This window comes from Microcaecilia unicolor, chromosome 6 (assembly GCF_901765095.1).
Source record: "Microcaecilia unicolor chromosome 6, aMicUni1.1, whole genome shotgun sequence".
NCBI lineage: Eukaryota > Metazoa > Chordata > Amphibia > Gymnophiona > Siphonopidae > Microcaecilia > Microcaecilia unicolor.
The window spans coordinates 278,027,989-278,048,667 of NC_044036.1; the positions used below are offsets into that span (position 1 = coordinate 278,027,989).

General features: G+C 41.2%; 1 protein-coding gene across 1 annotated transcript in view; it reads right to left on the reverse strand.

Moving 5' to 3' along the window:
* DAB2IP (DAB2 interacting protein) overlaps positions 1 to 20,679 on the reverse strand; it is a 527,970-nt gene that overhangs the window by 419,269 nt on the left and 88,022 nt on the right. Inside the window, 1 exon segment of the mRNA XM_030207557.1 lies at positions 11,878 to 11,996. Coding sequence (XP_030063417.1) covers positions 11,878 to 11,996 — 119 coding nt within the window.

Consider the following 20,679-nt stretch of genomic DNA (forward strand, 5'->3'; position numbering starts at 1 on the left):
TTACCAAGATAAAACTGAGAGTTTTGTTATGACTGGCAGAGAACTGATGAATAGCTTGTTCTATACAGAAGGCACAAGGCCTGTGCACCAACAGATGGGCAATTATCCCATTTTTACTACAAATTATTACAAAGACACACAGTGTGCAAGCACTAATGTGTGAATTCAGTTGCCTCAGGAGCTGTTACAAATCTCTTTGGGTCTCCATTTCCAGATAGCTATACTAGCAGCCTGAATTCACCGAGGGGCCCTTTTACAAAGCGGCAGTAAGCCCAATAAGGGCTTACCGCTTGCTAAAAAGTAAGTACCGCCAAGCTACCGCAGCAGCCTGGCAGTAGTTCCCATCTGCGCATGCCATTTCCGGCGCTACAAATTTTTTTTATTTTTGTAGCGCCGGTGTGTACCTGGCGTGTACTGCTATGGATTTACAGCCTGCTTCACTGACACAGACTACTCAATTACCATGGATTCTTTTGGATTCGTATTAGGTAAATGAGACCTTTATTAGAGGTGCCAAAATCTACAATGATTAAGATATATATACGATTAAATCATCTAACTAAAAGAAAGCTATAAGACAGATATATACATATAATACAGACATCATCACTGGTCAGGAATTTCAGGCCCTTCTCATCAGCTGGGAGGCCCATTGCAGTGAAAGCCCGATGTCTCCTTATGACCAGGAGCAAGTCGTCTGCGCGATACGTCTATCCACAGATGAGCCTCAAAGTTCTGCTGCAAAAAGTCCCCCTTTTGTTAAGCTTAGAACTCTTGTTCAGAGCTAAGGAAAATTACAGAATGCCTCTCTGTTTAGGTAAACAAGCCATACTGTGGGAACGTGGTCACATGTTTTCCAAGTCCAGGAGGCCAGGCTGAACTCCGAAAACAAGCACCATCCTCCTCTTCACATACCAAATTAATTAGAGCTGTGTCTTATCTTCTGCATTCCAACTTATTTTCAAACAATCAAAGTTAAACAATCATTTTTAAACAGAATTACTTCTAATCAACAGTACAGACCCCGAGTGCACTGGTCAGTCAAGACAGAGTTGAAAAACAATCTTTAAATTCACTTTTATTACACTTGCGGTAATCGAGCAGTACCGCGCACTGCCCAGTTACCACCGGGGTAGTACAAGAGCACTTACCACCACCTCAGTGGGTGGTGGTAAGTGCTCCCAACCGAAATGGGCACGCAGGTGCTTCACTTGCCACATGTCCATTTCGTTAAAAAAAAAAAAAACCTGCCTTTTACCTGCTGCGGTAAAAGGGAGCCTCAGTGTATGCCAAAAACATGCGCCAATGCCAGCACAGGCCCCCTTTTGCCACAGCTTCGTAAAAGAACCCCTGAATGCACAAGTCCAGTACCACAAACATCAACATTTTCCTAAGAAGTATAAAAGGATTATATGGCATAAATTCTAAACATGACTTCCATCAATAGTGGAAAGTAATTCTTCCCACAGAATGTGGCATTCTAGACCTTGGCGCTTCCACTTAGGTGCACAGATACTGCAAAGTAAGTACCACTTCTATAATGGCATTGAAAGCCTGGCTCTTCTGCCAAGCCTTTAATACATAAGAGGGGGGAGGCAGGTTCTATAAATGATACCTGGAAAATCTACGCAAAAATCATTTTTGCCTAAGTGTATTCTATAAGATTTAGGCACAATATATAGAATACGCTTAGTTCATATCCCAGCGCCTAAAACTATGTGTATTCATTTACACCAATGAAAGTGTAGCATAAATCCCTGTGCATAGATTTACGCGGATTGGGCCATATTCTATGTACACATTATACACAGCGCTGTACACATTATACACAGGTACTTTCTTTGTCCCTAGAGGGCTCACAATCTAAGTTGGGGCAATGGAAGGTTAAGTGACTTGCCCAAGGTCACAAGGAGCTGTTTCTCGGCCTTTTGGTTAAGATCAAGTGTAGTAACTTTGGGAATGCCCACGAAATGCCCATTTCCCCACCTATAAACATGCCCCTTTTAAGATGTGTGCATTAGAATTTAGGCGCAGTAAGTTACAGCATATGCTTAGTGAATTATGCACGTAAATTCTAATTATTGCCAATTAGTGCTCATTATTGTTTGTAAAGGAGAAATTAGACCTTACCTGCTAATTTGCTTTCCTTTAGTCCCTCTGGACTACCCAGGATTGGACTGATGGGTTTATGTGCTTTTTAACAACTGTGACTGGTTTGTTAAGCCAATTAAGTTAGGCACATGTTATGGAATATACACTTAGATTTAGACGTGGAACGCTAGGCTCGATATATAGAATCCGGCAGAGGATGACTAACTGTACACCACTCTGCACCTAAACCAGCTTGCTACACACGCTAACTTAGACCAGTTCCTTATATCTTGTTTAACTGTACAAAGAACTTGCCTTGAGCTTAGCCACCCATCTATTTATCCTAACTGATTCTGTACCTCTCATCTTGTCCCCAGCTATATATGTGCACTTGGCCCCTCGGTTATATGGTAAGCTATATTGTAGAAAAGAATTAGCATCATATCTATGTTATTTTAATGTTCTAATGCATGCTTATTAGATGTTTCATTAGTATTATGCTGACATTGCATTATCTCTGTGTTGTTTGAATTTCAGTACTGTTAAATGTGTATATTTTTGATACTGTTTCATGTTAGTCCTATTATTAGGTTTTAATTTGCTGTTCTCAAGTTTACCTAATTTATTGCATTTATGTTTATATTTGATCATTTTTACTACTGTTATACTCTAACAAAATGGTAAGTTTTAAATAAAATGTACCTGTGCATACTGCATTGGGTGAATACTTCATAAAGGCGCTAATAAATCCCAATAAATAAATAAAATAAATTATAGAATACTAACATAAACCCAAATTGGTTGTGCCTGAACTGAGGTGATCAACCATGTTACACCATCTCCAAGGTAGGCATAAATGGGTGCACCTAAATGCACCATACAAAGAATGTAACCTATAGTATTCTTAAGTAATGTGTAAAGTTGGACTCACGCCAGGAACCACCCATATACTATGCCACCCCTGCTAGTTATATGCTACAGCACTTAGGCGCAACCTTACAGAATTAGGCCTGGTGCACTTGCACAATGCCTGCAAGTTTGGCAACTCTGATAGGGCATAATTAGTGCGTAAGCATAGGTGCCATTACCCTTGACACAGTCTTGCGCCTGCAGAGATTTTATTTGCATCTTGAGTGCAGGGTGCTAATTACAAGTGCTCATCTCTTTTGTGATTTTTTAAAAATTATGTTAAGAAATTTTCAGAAAAGTAAAAGAAATAGTTTATCAATGACAAGATAGCAAAAAAGCTAAGGACTTGAAGACCTGGACTGCCAGGATCTTGCCAACAGCCATATATGATGATATGATTTTCAATGATCAAACCTAGTCAAAAATAGTTTGGGCATGGCATGCCTACTTTCAATTTGAGACAACTTTGGCTGCAACATATTTGTTGCAAATATGCAGTAAGACTGACCAAAAGATCATACTATAAACACCTAAAATAGGGACAGATTCAAAGAATCGAAGAAATTATACCAACTCGTGTGAACAAACTAGTACACCACCTTGGTCCCTCAAACAAATACAGACATCCCATCCGCAGACAAACTTGCTAAGTACTTCAATGAAAAATTGTAAACCTACACAACACACTACCTCAGGACAACACCGATAACAAAAACTTCCTACATGAGTTGGACCCAACCTTTGGAGAATACCCAGCTGATCGAACATGGTCAAACTTCGCTTCCTCACTGTCGACACAGTTACCCAGCGATTAGAAGGTTCCCAACAACTCACTGTAAACTAGATACCTCTCCAGCTACCTAATAAAATCCGCTCCTAACCGATTCATAGCAGACCTCAACATCCCATCTAAATTACATGCTTCAGCAAAGCCTCTTCCCTAAGGAAAAATAGCACTATCCTACTCACCCCAATACCAAAAGATACCAAGAAAACAAAACAATGAAATCACTAACTACCGTCCAGTAGCATCTATTCCGCTGGTAATCAAACCGATGGAAAGCATGGTAACCAAACAATGTACTGATTATATAAACAAATTCAATATTACATGAATCACATCAGGATTCCACCCACTGCACACACTGAAACGTACTAATTACTCTCCTAGCCAAATTCAAGCGGAAATAGCAACAGGCAAAGCATCCTTCTCTCCAATTCGACATGTCTAGTGCATTCGACATGGTAAACCATAATATACTACTAAGACTACTAGATTACTTTGGGATTGGTGGAAAAATACTTAGCTGGATAAAGGGTCTCCTAACCACAAGAACATATCAAGTGAAAACAAACTCAAACATATCATCACCATGGAAAGCAGACTGCGGAGTACCTCAAGGATCACCGCTATCACCGATCCTCTTCAACCTAATGATGACCCCACTAGCCAAGTCATTATCCAACCAAGGCTTCAACCCTTTCATCTATGCAGACGATGTCACAATATACATTCCTTATAAACACTTGAACATCGTGGACTCATGGGCAAATGTATTTCAACTAAAACTCAATAAAGAAAAAACACACTGTCTCATCCTCTCATCCCAATACAGCACGGACAACCCCACAAGTATCAACAACCCAGATTACACCCTCCCTATCTCAGACAGCCTGAAAATCCTAGGCGTTACAATGTACTGTAACTTAACACTAGAGAGCCAAGTGAAATCCACAACAAAAAAAAATGTTCCACTCAACGTGGAAACTCAAATGCGTGAAACCATTCTTCCCAAGGGAAACATTTCGCAACTTGATACAATCAATGGTACTAAGCCCGCGTACTACTGCAATGAAATTTATGTGGGATGCAAAGAACAACCTTAAAGAAACTTCAGACCGCCCAAAAACACGGCAGCCAGGCTATATTCAGAAAAATTTGATTTGAAAGCGCAAAACCCCTCCATGAAAAACTACCTGGCTCCCAATCAAAGAATTGCATTGCCTTCAAAATCTGTACCTTGGTTCACAAAATTATCTACGGTGAAGCCCCGAGATACATGACAGACCTCATTGAACATACCAACAGAAACACATCCAAATCAACATGAACATATCTAAATCTGCACTACCCAAGCTGCAAAAGACTTAAATACAAATCAACTTACGCATCCAGTTTTTCCTACATACATAAGTACATAAGTAGTGCCATACTGGGAAAGACCAAAGGTCCATCTAGCCCAGCATCCTGTCACCGACAGTGGCCAATCCAGGTCAAGGGCACCTGGCACGCTCCCCAAACGTAAAAACATTCCAGACAAGTTATACCTAAAAATGCGGAATTTTTCCAAGTCCATTTAATAGCGGTCTATGGACTTGTCCTTTAGGAATCTATCTAACCCCTTTTTAAACTCCGTCAAGCTAACCGCCCGTACCACGTTCTCCGGCAACGAATTCCAGAGTCTAATTACACGTTGGGTGAAGAAAAATTTTCTCCGATTCGTTTTAAATTTACCACACTGTAGCTTCAACTCATGCCCTCTAGTCCTAGTATTTTTGGATAGCGTGAACAGTCGCTTCACATCCACCCGATCCATTCCACTCATTATTTTATACACTTCTATCATATCTCCCCTCAGCCGTCTCTTCTCCAAGCTGAAAAGCCCTAGCCTTCTCAGCCTCTCTTCGTAGGAAAGTCGTCCCATCCCCACAACTGTGGAACACATTACCAAAAGCCTTGAAAACAACGTATGACCACCTAAACATCCGGAAATCACTAAAGACTAACCTGTTTAAAAAGGCACACCCCGCAGATCCAACTTAAATGCCTGATCTCTGCAACACAACAAAAGTAAAAGTACGTAAAGGACATAAAACAACTCTTCCACTGACTCTTCCACATGAACTTTATCCTATCACAACATCACTTTGTATTTGTTCACACAACCGGAGTCTGGTGAACACCTCTCCGGTATCTATGTCAAGCCACATTAAGCCTGCAAATAGGTGGTTAAATGTGAGATACAAATGTAACAAATAAATAAAATATCTGATAGAGAGAGGTTGTTATTTTCATGCATAATTAACCTCAGCCCAATTATTGTAATGTTTTACATCTAATGATGTCAAAGATGTTTGTGAAAAAAATTGCACGTTTTTCAAAATTCAGCGATCTGCTTGCTTACTGGCCACAGGTAGAGAGAAAATCACTCTCTGATTTTGAACAGTCTGAACTGGCTAATAATTGAATCTAGGATTGTTTTTAAAGAGCCGACAATGTCTTACAAAAATAGGACACTGTATGAACCAAAGTACTTGGAAGCCAGATCAAAAACCTATATCCCAGGTTGCTCACTGAGTTCACAAGAGAAGAATCATTTGGAGACACCTTCTTTGAAGAGCATGAGATCAAGTGAGACTTGCAAGAACAGTTCAGTGGCTAGCTCACGTTTGTGGAATTTGCCATCTCGCTTTACTAATCTGCATTAGGCAATAATGCACCTCGCTTTACTAATCTGCATTAGGCAATAATGCACATCTAACGCAGCTTAAAATGGAGGACCATGGGTTACGAGCAGGTGAACTGCAGTAACTTCATAATGTGCATTTGAAACACCACCTTGAAAGATGGCATATAAATACCATTAATTAAATAATAAATAATATAATTTAAATGGTAGGTGCAATGGTAGATACATAAATGGAACTGGAAGCACCTAACTGGCAGTCACCTTTATTAAAGGTTCTACAGGATCTAATGCAACACTTTTACCATATAGTGACTCAATCAACACACAATGCATTATGGACCTGCCCGTAATATAGTAACATAGTAACATAGTAGATGACGGCAGAAAAAGACCTGCAGGGTCCTTCCAGTCTGCCCAAGAAGATAAATTCATATGTGCTACTTTTTTTATTTGTACTGTCCTCTTCAGTGCACAGACCGTATAAGTCTGGCCAGCCCTATCCCCGCCTCCCAACCACCAACCCCGCCTCCCAACCACCAGCTCTGGCACAGATCGTATAAGTCTGCCCAGCACTATCCCTGCCACCCACCACCGGCTCTGGCACAGACCGTATAAGTCTGCCCAGCACTATCCCCGCCGCCCAACCACCAGCCCCGGCACAGACCGTATAAGTCTGCCCAGCACTAGTCCCGCCTCCCAACCACCAGCTCAGACCATATATGTCTGCCCACACTAACCCCGCCTCCCAACCACCAGCTCTGCCACCCATTCTAGGCTAAGCTCCTGAGGATCCCTTTCTTCTTTACAGGATTCCTTTATGTTTTATCCCACGCATGTTTGAATTCCGTAATATTATGTTTACCTTAATTAAGAACTTGATAACCCATAAAAATTCCAAAAGATGGATCTAGGTGGTTTACAATTCTAAAGTCAAAAACAAAATCAGAAAAGAATGCCAAAATCAGAACAGAATAATTATTCACACAGCAACCACCACCACCAAAGCTACAACTAAAACAAACATAAGCATTAGGATTAAAAACAATAACAATCAATTCCTATCACTGTAAGTAGAGTGAAAAGCAGGTTCAACTGGGCCCTAATAATTTGCGGCCAAATGCCAACTCAAATAAATAAGCTATAAGAACAAAGCATAAAACCATAGTAAACTCAAGCCAGATACAATATCATGCTAAAGGGGGTAATCCGGAAGCTTGGATCTTCTTGGTAAATGCAACACAAACATGTGGAGGCTGAAAGGAATGATTAAATTATGTTGAGATTTGCTTTACATTTGGAACCAAACCCAGTTGTTCCTAATGCAACACATTCTGTCATAAAAATAAACAAAATATGTCATTTTATAATTTGTTAGCAAAAACAACCCAGTCCCTTCCTATACCATGGTCTACTCCTGTCAAAACAAAACTAGGTTTTGGTCCAACTTGGATTAAAATTGATGCGACTGCATTCTACAAGGACCACTTCTAAAGAGTGTTTGACAATGACAAGCCCAGTCATTCTATGCCCTGAAAACAACACCCACGTAAAGAATGCACCTTCTACAGTCACAGTAGCAGAGCTTTGCTGTAACATGCCTATGAAGACTACTGGAAATCTGTGCTCCATGTTTAAGCCAAAAAAGTATCACCTGCCAGATTTTGTTTACATAAAATTGAGAACACTAGACTGTACCACTGCCTACTCAGTATTCTGCAATTTCCCCAATTTAAGAGCTTTCCTCCCTGTCCATTGCCAAAACTTTTTTTTTTTTAAACTGGCAATTTGCATGCATAGCAAGCAAAAGTATTATCTGAGCAAGTACTTCATACCTGTAACATATGTTTAGCCATGCATGAGATTTCTGCAGAACACTATTCTTCCTATTAGAAGCTCAATGCTTTACATAGCTTTACAGTTTCCTGCATGAATGCCTTGCTATAGGACAATAAAGAAAAAAGATTAAAGGACCAGATTATTCTTTAAATTTGAACCTCCCCCCACTCCTCTCCAGTCATGCTGAGATTTCTGCTTCTTACCCTTCTGAGTCAGCAGAATTGTAACAATGACAAATTTAAGAATATTTCATATTGGGAGTTAGGTTGGTATAATCCTTGCGGTCAGGTGCACTTTTGGGGAACAGGAGGGTGGGTAAAGAGGACAACTGCCTGGTACTCCAATGCCAGAAGAGGCTCCGTTAACCAAGCTGAAATGTCCCTTTGACAGAGCTTCAGTGTACCTGGTATAAGGACTGGGCCCGGTCCTTAGTTTCTGCCCAGGACTCCAGGCTAACGCTGGACCTGGTCCTGCTTTTCTGTCTTTCATTCTCTCACTGATAGAGGAGTGAGAGAGAGAATCAACTACAGGCTTTTTTTTTTTTAAATAAAACTGCTTCACATATTGGCAGAATTACACTGATAACCGACACCATGAACCAGTTTAGCAGAATATTTTCTGTGGTTATGCTGCAGCATCTGTTCATTCTACCCCCTACGAATAACGTACTATGCAGTACATGCTCAGACATGCCAGCCTGTACCAAAAGAGTGGCGAGAACAAGGCTTGAAATGCAAAGACACCAGGAATAAGCTGAAAAAAATCAAATGATTCTTATTATGCTCCAGTATTGTTTGGTTTGTAACGGATGTGTCGGGCTGCTTTAAAACTGAAGCAGCAGGAAGAAAAATGAGCCACATCTGCTTGAAATATTCCTGGCCAGCATGCTCTCTAAAATCCTCTTTTAACATGTATTCATATTCAGGAGGAGGGAGTCACTTAAATGTCAGGATGTGAACAAAGGGGGTGTGACTGGGAAAGGAGGAGGGTGAATGACTAGCTCAAATGTACTTTTTTTTTTTCACTTTACCACTAAACATTAGGTTGAGCTCAACGTAGTACACTGACCTAAAAAAAAGAGTCCATGGCTCAATTCTTCCATAAATAGAACAGGCTCAGAGGCCTTTTCCATTTTTTTATACGATTCATGTCATTTCCAACAGATGATACTTTTTGGGGGGTTAAGGAGGATTTTGTGTTATTGCTTCCACGGTAAGGGGTCATGTGCTCTCAAGACTAGGGCATGTGGTGTTAAACCAGTAACGCTCCATTCTCAGGGTTGCTACTGAATACTCTGTGTTATACAGCAGTACCAAGACTTTAAAGCAATCAGCAGCATATCTCTGCACTGTGTACACCAAAACAACATGTAAGAGGCATTTTTGATCTTCTCTGCTTTGCTCCATGAAATTGCAAATGACTGCAGAAGTATGAAAACATGAAGCAGAGATAGATCGCTAAGGAGTCCTTCTACCAAGCTGCGGTAAAAAGGGCCCAGCGCTAGCGGCAGGGGCCCTATTTGCCACACACCGCGGCCCTTTTCACCGCAGCGGGTTAAAAGACCAAAAAATGACATGGCCATGCAGTAAGATTTCACTTACCACCTGGTCATATGGGGGGGGGGTGGAAGAACTTAACGCCACCCACTGAGGTGGAATTAAGGGCTCCCACGCTAACCGATTACTGATGGGTTAGCGCCGCGCTGGAAAATATCTAGCTATTTTCCGTAGCGCAGCAAATGGCATATGACAGGGCTGGAACTACCGCCAGCAACCATGTTCGGCCGGCGGTAGTTCCAGATTAGCATGCGGTAAGCCGTTTGGCTTACCACCACTCTGTATGACAGCCCCCAAATAAAGCACTGACAGATCTACAGAAAGCTCAGAACTGAAATAGCACCAGTCATGTCAGGTTGAGAACATAGCTGGGCACGAATGTACTTGCTCAAGTAACGTCTGGATTGCTATCCCTTCTTGTCGATAGGGAGAAGAGAGAAACAAATTTTCATATTAGTTGCACCTGCATAAAAATGTATTTCTTGTATTGTTCATTAGCTGGTATTATTAGTCACATTATTTTAGTGGCAGTGTCCCCAGTGCTGTACATGGCAAGTGTAGATGGACTACTACAGGTCACAGCAACCGGGTAATCCAAATGACAAACGCCAGAGGAAGGTGGCTTCTGTCCAGAATAGCTTAGTACACTGTCTGCAATTCAGACCTGTCGTAAAATTGGCAGACAGATGAAAGACCAGCAAAATGATGGGTTATGCAAAAAGTGAGCAAGATGTTCAGATTCACCTTTTACCCCAAGACAAAAAAAAATATACTTCCATGTCTCCATATTAAGGTTCCAGTTCAAACTTGCTCATTTCTAAGCAATCCTCCAATTCATAACCCTACATACAACAGCAGCACTTTTAAAACCCCGTGCGTATTTAGGACAAAACCAATTTGAATGTAGTAAATTCATAGTCACAGGACCTGTACATACAAACAAGTTAGGGAACTAACCTATATCCAGAAATGAATGGAGGAAACAGAATGCACTTGCCCCTCCCCTCCCACCCCCCCCCCCCCCCCCCCCCCAACAAACAGGTATCTTTAGACTGAAAGCTATATAAAGGATATAGGCACCATTTAATGAACATCAAACAGAACGACAATCTCTGACACTCACTGCTGTTACATTTTGTCTAGAGGGTTAACACACCTGCTCATCCACCGTGTATGAGATCAGATAGTTTGTACCATTTTCTTCATCATTTATTATGGCTGACTTGTCACTCCTGAACTGAGAAATCTTACTAGGTAAGTCTTGATTTTTTTATTTTTGAGAAACAAAGCTCTGGTTCATTTTCCTGGTTTCTACCTGAGGTATACAGAACCAACACCTGACCTTATTCTATGGATGCAATTTTTTAATTGAAATTCTCAAGATGTGTGTGACATTTATGAATTCACAGCAACAACATTTTATAATTACTGTATTACTTTTTCATATTACATCTCCAATCCTGGTAAAGCAGGGTTTCCTGATATTTATACAGACCTTTAGGCATACACAGACCACTCGTGCTTAGCATAACAAGATTTCATGCCCTAGGAAAACATATCTAGCTTTCACCTTAAACAAAACAAAGCAATACTATTTATTTATCCGTTATCTCCGTTTCTTGATCCTACAACTGACGACCTACAAATGTCAGATGCTGGATGCACACATTTCTTCCCATACAATGGAATGAAAGAATGTGCTTCCTTTCAAAAGCCGTCCCATGATTTCAAACAAATGCTCATTTACAGCAATGAGCATCATGTTTGTTCAAAAGGACTTGAAATAGGTCTTAGGGTTTTTCTGCAAATTCCCAAGCCCTCTTGGATACTTTGGTTTTATTTATGAATCAGACTATTACGTTGGCAAGCTGAGGCAACTGTATGCTCTGCTTCTCAGATATAACTATATATATGTATATATATATATATATATATATATATATACATACACACACACACACACACACACACACAAAGACCCTATATATTAATACACATGCAGAACCATAGCTTACCTTTCATCGTCTATGCTCTTGAAGCCAGGTAAAATATGCCGGAAGCTGCTGTTCCTGTCAAGCTTGGGTTGGCTCTTTGTCCTTTTGATGGAGCCTTTAAGCCGGCGGCTGAGGAACCCCTGCGGGGTGAGACAAGAATACTAAATTAAAACGAAGGAAACTGGTCTCCTTGCACAAATGCAACTCTGTGGATTGGTTCTTGAGTTTCCTTCATCTACAACTGCTGGGAGCGCAGTTCATTGTTGTCAGCCCAGCTACAAGGATTCCATCCAACATCTGCTCCCAGTGCTCTGAGAGGCCAGCAAGCTACGTCGACGTGAGACTCCCCAAAGCCTCAGTTACCATGGCAACCACCCGCTCACATAAAACTACTGTCTGAGAGACAAGGCTAGCATATTTCAACTCTCAGAGAGGTAAAATATTCTGAGTTTGCTTTTTTGAATTTTATAGAACCAGTACACATACACTTCACAACATACCCTGATATGAATGAGTAGAATAATCAGAGGATTTCAATCTAGTCCTTGAGGCACACCCAGCCAGTTGGGGTTTTCAGGATATCCCTATTGAATTCAATAGGAACTTCCTGAAAACCCTGACTGGCTGGGTGCGCCCTGAGGACTGGATTGAAACCCCTGGGGTAGATAATACTACACCTATAGAGAAGATTTACACACATATATATATATATATACAATTGTATTTACAGTTTTAATTTGCAATGTGCAGTTTACTGGATGCAAATGTTCTACACAATGAGTTTGCTATGATTATGATTTCTTTCTCCTAAACAAGTATAGCAAAAAATAAAAATAAACCCAACCCCCAAGAACGTTTGCACAATGCTTTACAATTGAAGCATCACAGATGTGCAAATCTAACCTGTTTACTAAGTCGCACTGTAGGCACGCAAACTTTTTAGCACGTGCTAAAATTTAGCGAGCGCTAATGCTAGAGACACCCATAGGAATATAGCAGGTGTCTCTATCATTAAGGTTGCGCTAAAAAGTTAGAGCGCCTACAGCACGGCTAGTAAACAGAGCTCCAAGTTCACCAGCAAGGCTGTCCTTGGAGGGATAGATGAATTGGTGTAACTGCCCTGGAACCCCAATTTCCGAGGATCAGCTTTGCTCATGCGAATCAGATCGGAATAAAGGCTAAAGAGCATAGAATCAGCAACTACCAGCTGCTCTAGACCTACAGATCACATCAAAAGAATCTCTGTCCCAGATACACAATTCTATAAATCATCTACACAGCCGCTCACATCTCTTATCAGAGAGATGTCTATGCTAAGGATTCATCACCTCGTCTAAATGACGAGTTGTCTCAAAGTCAGGCATTCATCATGGTTACTAACATCACTTCAGGCCAGGCTGTGACAACACCAAAGACCTCTATGGTTGTACTGGCAAACCCCCTGACAACACTGCAACACAAACTTGGAAGGCATTAAGACAAATTATACCTAGTCAGTGGCTGGAGACAGCTGAAGGCAGAGTATAACAAATAGGTAAGATAGTGGATAAGGGTATGGTGCATACTCTAATAATCCTACTGTTCGGATCACTGAAAGTTCTTTTTGAAAGTGCTTTATAATATCAAAGTCTAATAAATATAACCAATTTGTCTTTCTTTTTTGAACAGATTCAAAGTTCTCTGTGTCAAGGATGATTGCCTCACCATAGAAGAACAGAAATAAAAGATAGTTAAGCTGCTTTTCAAAAATGACCATGAAGAACTGCCGATCTTCTTCCTGAACTGTGGAGATTCTATTCCAGAAAAGAGGATACCTGGATGATGGCACCTGATGATCGTCTGCAAGTTAACCTCAGAAAGGAGAAAAAAAACTATTTTGCTATTTCAAAGGGCTCTCTACCCATTAAAAACAAAATCTCACTGTGCTTTTGAAGGCTAGAGAGGGATTGGGAAAGGTTTTAGTTGGCCTGTATGTGAAAACATGCTGAATATCTTCTCTAATTTAAGGGACCTGGCAGCAGCTACCATGGAGGGTAACAATAAAACACATGTCCAATGAAGTTTATCATAACTTTGAATTTCAACATTTCAAAGTAATCTTGAGAAAATCTGATGTCACACATTGGGCCTTGATCAATAAAAGGAATTGATATTTAACATGATTTATACATCTAACTTTAGAGTTAGCCATATAAATCCTTTTTATTATTAATTTTTTTTTAACATTTGAGGCTCGGTAATGGATAACCTTTGGTCAAAAGTTACCAATTTAGAAGTGAGAAGGATCAGAGGCACTCTGGGAACAGGGATTTAACTTCAATGGATAGTGACAATTTTCACTTAAATAGGACCCTATGACTATCTTAGGGACCCTTTTACTAATCAGTGATAGGGCTACTGCTGGTGTAGCACACTGCGAATCGGCCCTCCCGCCGGGCTTGCCCAGGAGCCCGGCAGTAGTTTCGGGTCTGCTGCACGCCGTTTCCAGTGCTAGAAGATAGGTTTTATTTTCTAGCGCTGGTGGGCAGGGAGTAGGCATGGCTGATGGTAATCAGGCAGTAGCGTGCTACCGCTAGAACACTTACCGCCTCCTAAGGGCTCCTGCAGTAAATAGCCACACACCGATTTTCTAAGTCGTGCATGGTCATTTACTGCCTCTTTTGAAAAACAACCCGTTTACTCACTGCGGAAAAAAGGTGTCCTCGGTACGCGGCAATCCCATGCGCCGACACCACCACGGGCCACCTTTTTAGTGCCACTTGGTAAAAGGGCCCCATAGTTAAGATTAAGCATCACATATTCAGTTCTCCTACTTAAATGTATAGGGCCACTGAATTTCTGACATAAAGTTAAGGAGATAAATTATCTCGCACATATTCTGAATCCTGTTCAGAAGGAATGGATCCTTAGAAGCTTAACCGAGATTGGGTGGCAGAGCCGGTGTTGGGAGGCGGGGCTAGTGCTGGGCAGACTTCTATGGTTTGTGCCCTGAAAATGGCACATACAAATCAAGATAAGGTATACACAAAAAGTAGCACATATGAGTTTATCTTGTTGGGCAGACTGGATGGACCGTGCAGGTCTTTTTCTGGTTATAACAGCCACTGCATCTGGAGGGTGAGGGAATAGGGAGCAGTAACAGAGCATATACAGCTCTGCACTGCCACAGGTGGTAACTGGAATAGGGAACCAGCCCAATACCATGTCCTTTCAAGGAGACAAAGAAAAACTGCTAAAAGGTCAAGCCATAAGGAATGGGAGGGGACCAGAGGACAGTCTCTGAAAATCTACAAGCATAGATGCAAAATATATCAATGAATTACTGATATGCAATTAACAGAGAATAAAGACTGCTCATCCAGAGGACATGTACACACTATCATGTACATGTTCAAAAGACAGTTTTCAGGAAACTCCCATTTTCTAGTAGTAACGAACACAGCAAAACACACAAAAGAAAATATATACTCTATGTATTCCAAAGATATGGTAGCCATGATGCATAAAGGATGTACATTGCTGAGGGTTGCCTAGCAACAATGCATTTGACTAGTATAAACAAAGACACAAAGTGGAAAAAATTGCCACCCTCACTGGGAATACATAACTCTTCAAATCCTTAATATCAGAAGAGGGGAAAAAGCCACAGTGATCACAAGCTTACATCTGGGTCTATGCTGTCTGATTTTATGAATAGCAATGTAGCCTTTCTAAAGGGCTAGTGGAAGAGAGGGCTATTTACGTTCTGGTAGAAACATCAAGCAGAGAGCAGAGCAGGCCAAAGAGCTGCTCTAAATGATTTTTTATATTTTTCTGAAGCAGTGATACAGACTGGTAAAAGTCTCAGTAAGTCATTGTCAAACCTGCTTTGGGTTGTGTAACTCTATACGGTTAAAACTTGCCATCTGCATGACTCCAGTATAAAGCATTTATTAGAGGTGGCAGACTGAGCTCTTTTCTGACACTACCAAATCCCCCCCCCCCCCCCTCCCAGTTTGCAGAAATGAAAAATGAAGATGACATAATGGCTACAGAGGTTTTACAGCCTCGCTCCATACGAATCAATGGTTGTTTCACTTTTCTACAGCTAAAGGAAAGGGAAGATGTTCTCTGTTCTTATCCCACTGTTTAAGTTCATCTACATAAGGGCAACACTGCGGTCCGTGGTGGAAATGGAACCCAAGAATTTTGACACTCAGTTCTCTGCTTTAGACATTGGGGGGAGGGGGTAATTCTCTAACAAGGGTCTAGATTTAGATGCCTGAAGGACAAGCATTAGAAGCTTATTTGTTAAAGGAATATAGACACCTACATTCCTTTACAGAATACTAGCATAATCAAATATTTTACAGGCCTAACATTTTTAGACCCAATGACTTATGTCAGCCATAGCCCTGGCTTGACTGAAAGCACCCGAATTTGGCAGCAATCTGTGTAACTTACAGTATTATGTAAGTTACGCATATAGCCTCACACATGTTTCAACCATGCTCTGCCCCTTTGTATGCCCCCTTGCAAATTTGAGCTGTGTAAGTTAAGAAGGTATTTGCAAAATAGCACTTATAAACGCAGGTGTGCAATTATGCAAATAAATTGCAACATCTGGGTTACAGAATTATCCTGAAGATTTAAAAAAAGTTTTTCTTTTTCCCCCCGTTTCTGGAAATTTTTTTTTTTTTTTTTACAAATATTAGTCTACACCCATTACATTTTTGATATTCAGCTTATTTCTGCCTTTAGTTTGTCCTCCTGTGTACCTTTGCAGAAAAAAATCCCTTGTATTATTAGTTCACTCCGTTTGACAATTACCATCATCCTGTCAAGCTTTCATATCAGACTACAGCAGATAAATATTCTAGAGGAAGGCAGAAGACGGGTAATTGGGCAATCAGGAATGAATGATGCCACGGAAAGACAACAAATGTACATGCACAACTCTGTGACCTTGAAAAGCATTGTTATTTACTTAAAGGGAAGACAATCAATAAAGGTGGGAAAAGAATGGCTCAAACATTCAGAGGGTTTAAAACATGCTTCACACAGGAACATTATCAGTACTTAGACCCTGCATCTGAGTTGAACCCAGCAGTCTCTTAAACTGCACACAAAGCTCTCATCAATAGCTAGATTGAAGCAGGAAAGACACAAAAGGCCCAGATGTCTAATGTTTTTGCTACTGGGTGATATCTCTTCTGTTTAATTTGCTCTATAAATAAGGAGAATGATGGATAATTCTCCTTGAGTAAGAAAGTTTCTATTTGTTAAAAAAAAAAAAAACACAAAAACAAAACTTTTTTTTAACTTTCATCTCAAAACCCTTATCTTTGAATGCATTTCCATGGGAAACTGTATAGTAAATGACAACAAAGGTCATCCAGACTGTCTAGATGATATCTGACAACTTTGGGTTGATGAATCTACAAATTTCCGTACGCATACTCCCCTCTCTCATGTCTAAGTCGACTTCAAAACCTTACTTTTACAACTACCTTCCATATCTGTCCCAAATATGCCTAAACTCTTGTTACAGTGATGGCTTACCAGTGAAGGAGATGTCAGCTATTACAGGGTTTGACATCTTCAGGTTTGAATCTACAAGACCAATACTTAACCCAACAACCTGACACCCTTCTTCTATAAGTTACCAAACTGCAGTAAGATTTTGCATTTTACTACAGTGATATTTCCTACAAGAGTCCCTAGACCACAGTATTTTAGTACCACAAATTAGTAACTGGCTGCAGCTGAGAACATTCCTCATTCCTGGCTTGAGTAAAGCAAAAATCACAGGTACTAACTCAGGCTCAGTACTGTTTAAAGGGGCTAATACTGGAATGAATGAACCACCTCACCTCACTGTTGCAGTATCACTTGCACCCCCTCCCCCAAACAATCACATTAGTAGAACTGCCCTCCTCTCCCCTCCATACAACCCTGACCTCCTCCTGGCACACAGAAGGGATCTCCCTGGTGTCTAGTGGTGGAAACAGGACTAATCCTCAGTCTTTCCCGTCCCATCAGCTCCTGGCTTGAAAATGGCACTGGTGTCAACCTCTAGCAGTAATCTTGCAGAATACCGCTAGAGATCAAGCAGCCTGATCCGTACTGTTAGGGATTGACAAGCACCATTTTGCACCCAGGTGCTCAACAAGCAGAAATGACTAGTGATGGTCTGCCACTAAACACAAGAGAAACCCCCAGTATGTGCCAGAGGGGAGATTCAGGAGGGTAGAGATTTGGGAGTTGTACTCTATGAAGTCTCAAGAGTAAGAAAGATGGTTGTACAAGAGTACACAAGTATTGCCACACTGGGACAAATCAAAGGTCCATCAAGCCCAGAATCCTGTTTCCAACAGTGGCCAATCCAGGTCACAAATACCTGGCAAGATCCCGAAAAAGTTCAATACATTTTATGCTGCTTATCCCAGAAATAGCAGTGGATTTTCCCCAAGTCAATTTAATAATGGGCTATGGACTTTTCCTTTAGGAAGCCAAACCGTGCTAAGCTAACCGCCTTACCACATCTCCTGGCAACAAATTCCAGAGTTTAATTACACATTAAGTGAAGCAACATTTTCTCCGATTCATATTTACTACTTTGTAGCTTCATTGCATACCCTCTAGTCCTAGTATTTTTAGAAACAGTAAACAAGCAATTCACATCTACCTGTTCCACTCCACTCATTATTTTATAGACCTCTATCATATCTCCCTTCAGTCATGCGTGTGCATTTGCGTGTGTGTGTGGGGGGGGGGGGGGGGGTTACCTTACTCTTGTTCATCTAAAAGATAGCAGGACTGACTTGGTGCCCACTATCTCCATTACTTCAGTCACAAATGTACAGCAGGGCACTGCTTATGGGTATTAGCAGTGAAAGACAATCAGTTCAGAATTCAGAAAAGTTTATAAAGATTCATGGAGCAGCCTTTTAGTTAAGACTTTCATAGTGGCACATGACTGAAAATTCCTTTCTTTAAACCAATCAAGTAGAGACATGAACCCCTATTAGTATGTATCAGAAACCCCCACCCATGAATGCAGACTCCACCACTGGTAAGTGCCAGGAGGAACCTGTTATCATTGCTTTGGGAACCAGAGGATGCAGCTTTGGTTGTGGGCCTCTCCCACATGAGTGATTGGTTTAAAGAAAAGGAGTCTGCATTTGTACTACTAAACAAAGCTCCGAAAATCTTTCTTTTTCATACTCACTGTGCATGTGTGAGTTATTAGTTTTATTTCTCTCCATGTGGCCACTTGGAAGGCTTATCTCGTTGCCTTCTGAGTTTTATCTGTATATTGGTAATGTCACTAGAGTCACTATAATTTGGGGTTTTCCCCCCTCTCATTTGCTTATAGACCTAGACAATCTGCTGAATTGATATGCTTTGCTTGACTATGATCTTACTAGTTGCTGGGAAACAAGTAAAGCAGAACACTTTTGACCAAATACACTTCCAGTTTCTAGAGAATAGGAGTTACCCCTGTGTCCAGTATTATAATCAGGGAAGGAGACTGATTTTGGAGAAATTGCCCAGCAATATACATGTAAATCTCTGTATAGCATTCAAACTCTTGTCTTTGGCTTTTTGCCTCCCCAACCAAATGACCAACATGTGAGTTCAGCCCAAAGACCATAGCCATCTAAGCCTAAGCAATTATAGAAGAAAATTCCTGGATACCTTAGTCAGGACAGTCTGCAAGGGAAAATCTAAGAGCACTTGCAATAACTGTACCTACTTAAGTTCTGTGTTCTGAAGGGGACCAGTGGGAATGTGGAACCTGTTGTACCCATTCTTAGAGCTAAGGAATAGTTGGACATAGTGTATATTTCCTACAGGTTGAACAGGACCACCTACCATATATACAGATGAATGGAACAGCTCTCGAGGTTAAGGAAACAAAAACCACTTACAGTCAGTGGTGTACCAATAGTGGGGCAGTCCGCCCAGGGAGCACGCTGCAAGGGGGTACAGGGAGCAGCCACGCATCTGTCGGCTCCGCCAGTTCCCTGCTCCCTCTGACGTTACTTCCTGTTCCTGGGCAGGGAACTAGTGGAGCCAACAGCCACGCGACTGCTTTCTGCACTCCCTGGCCCTGGAGGTAAGAGCGATGCACGGGGGGGGGGGGGGGGGGGGGGGGGGAGCCAACCTAGGAACACCACTGCTTACAGTTACAAGCCTACTGGATCATTGCACTTCCCACCAGATCAAGTTACCTAAGCACAATATTGGAGTCTCACAACCCCTGAGTCCCCAGCTGATCTAACAAGTCTAAGAGGCATAGTAAGCAATGTGGACTACCTTTAAGATGTGTTATTTTATCACTAACTTGTGCGCATTTAGCGCACTACTTGCACTACATTTAATATATAACAACACATCTTAACAGTAGCCCACATTGATAACTTCTCTCCTAAGTGACAATCATGTTTCATACCACTCGATACTAAATGCTGAACCATGAATATTCAATGCACAGCTTCTGGGTAGTGTCGGCAACCCGGACGTTAACTGGGCACTGGCTGATAATCAGGCCAGTGCCCTTTAACTTGGTGGATAACATTAGGACAGCTGTTTTGCTGTCCTAACTATCTGCTTATTTAGCTGGTTAGTAACATAGTAAGTGATGGCAGATAAAGACCTGAATGGTCCATCCATTATCGCCTACAGTCACACATTATCAATTCATTATTAAATCAGCAACAAATGAGATATTATATAACTTAATCATGGTCTTTCTTTGGCGTTTCTGGGAGATAAACCATAGAAATCTGCCTGTCTCTGTCTTTATGTTCCAACTACTGGAGTTGCCATCAAAGCCCA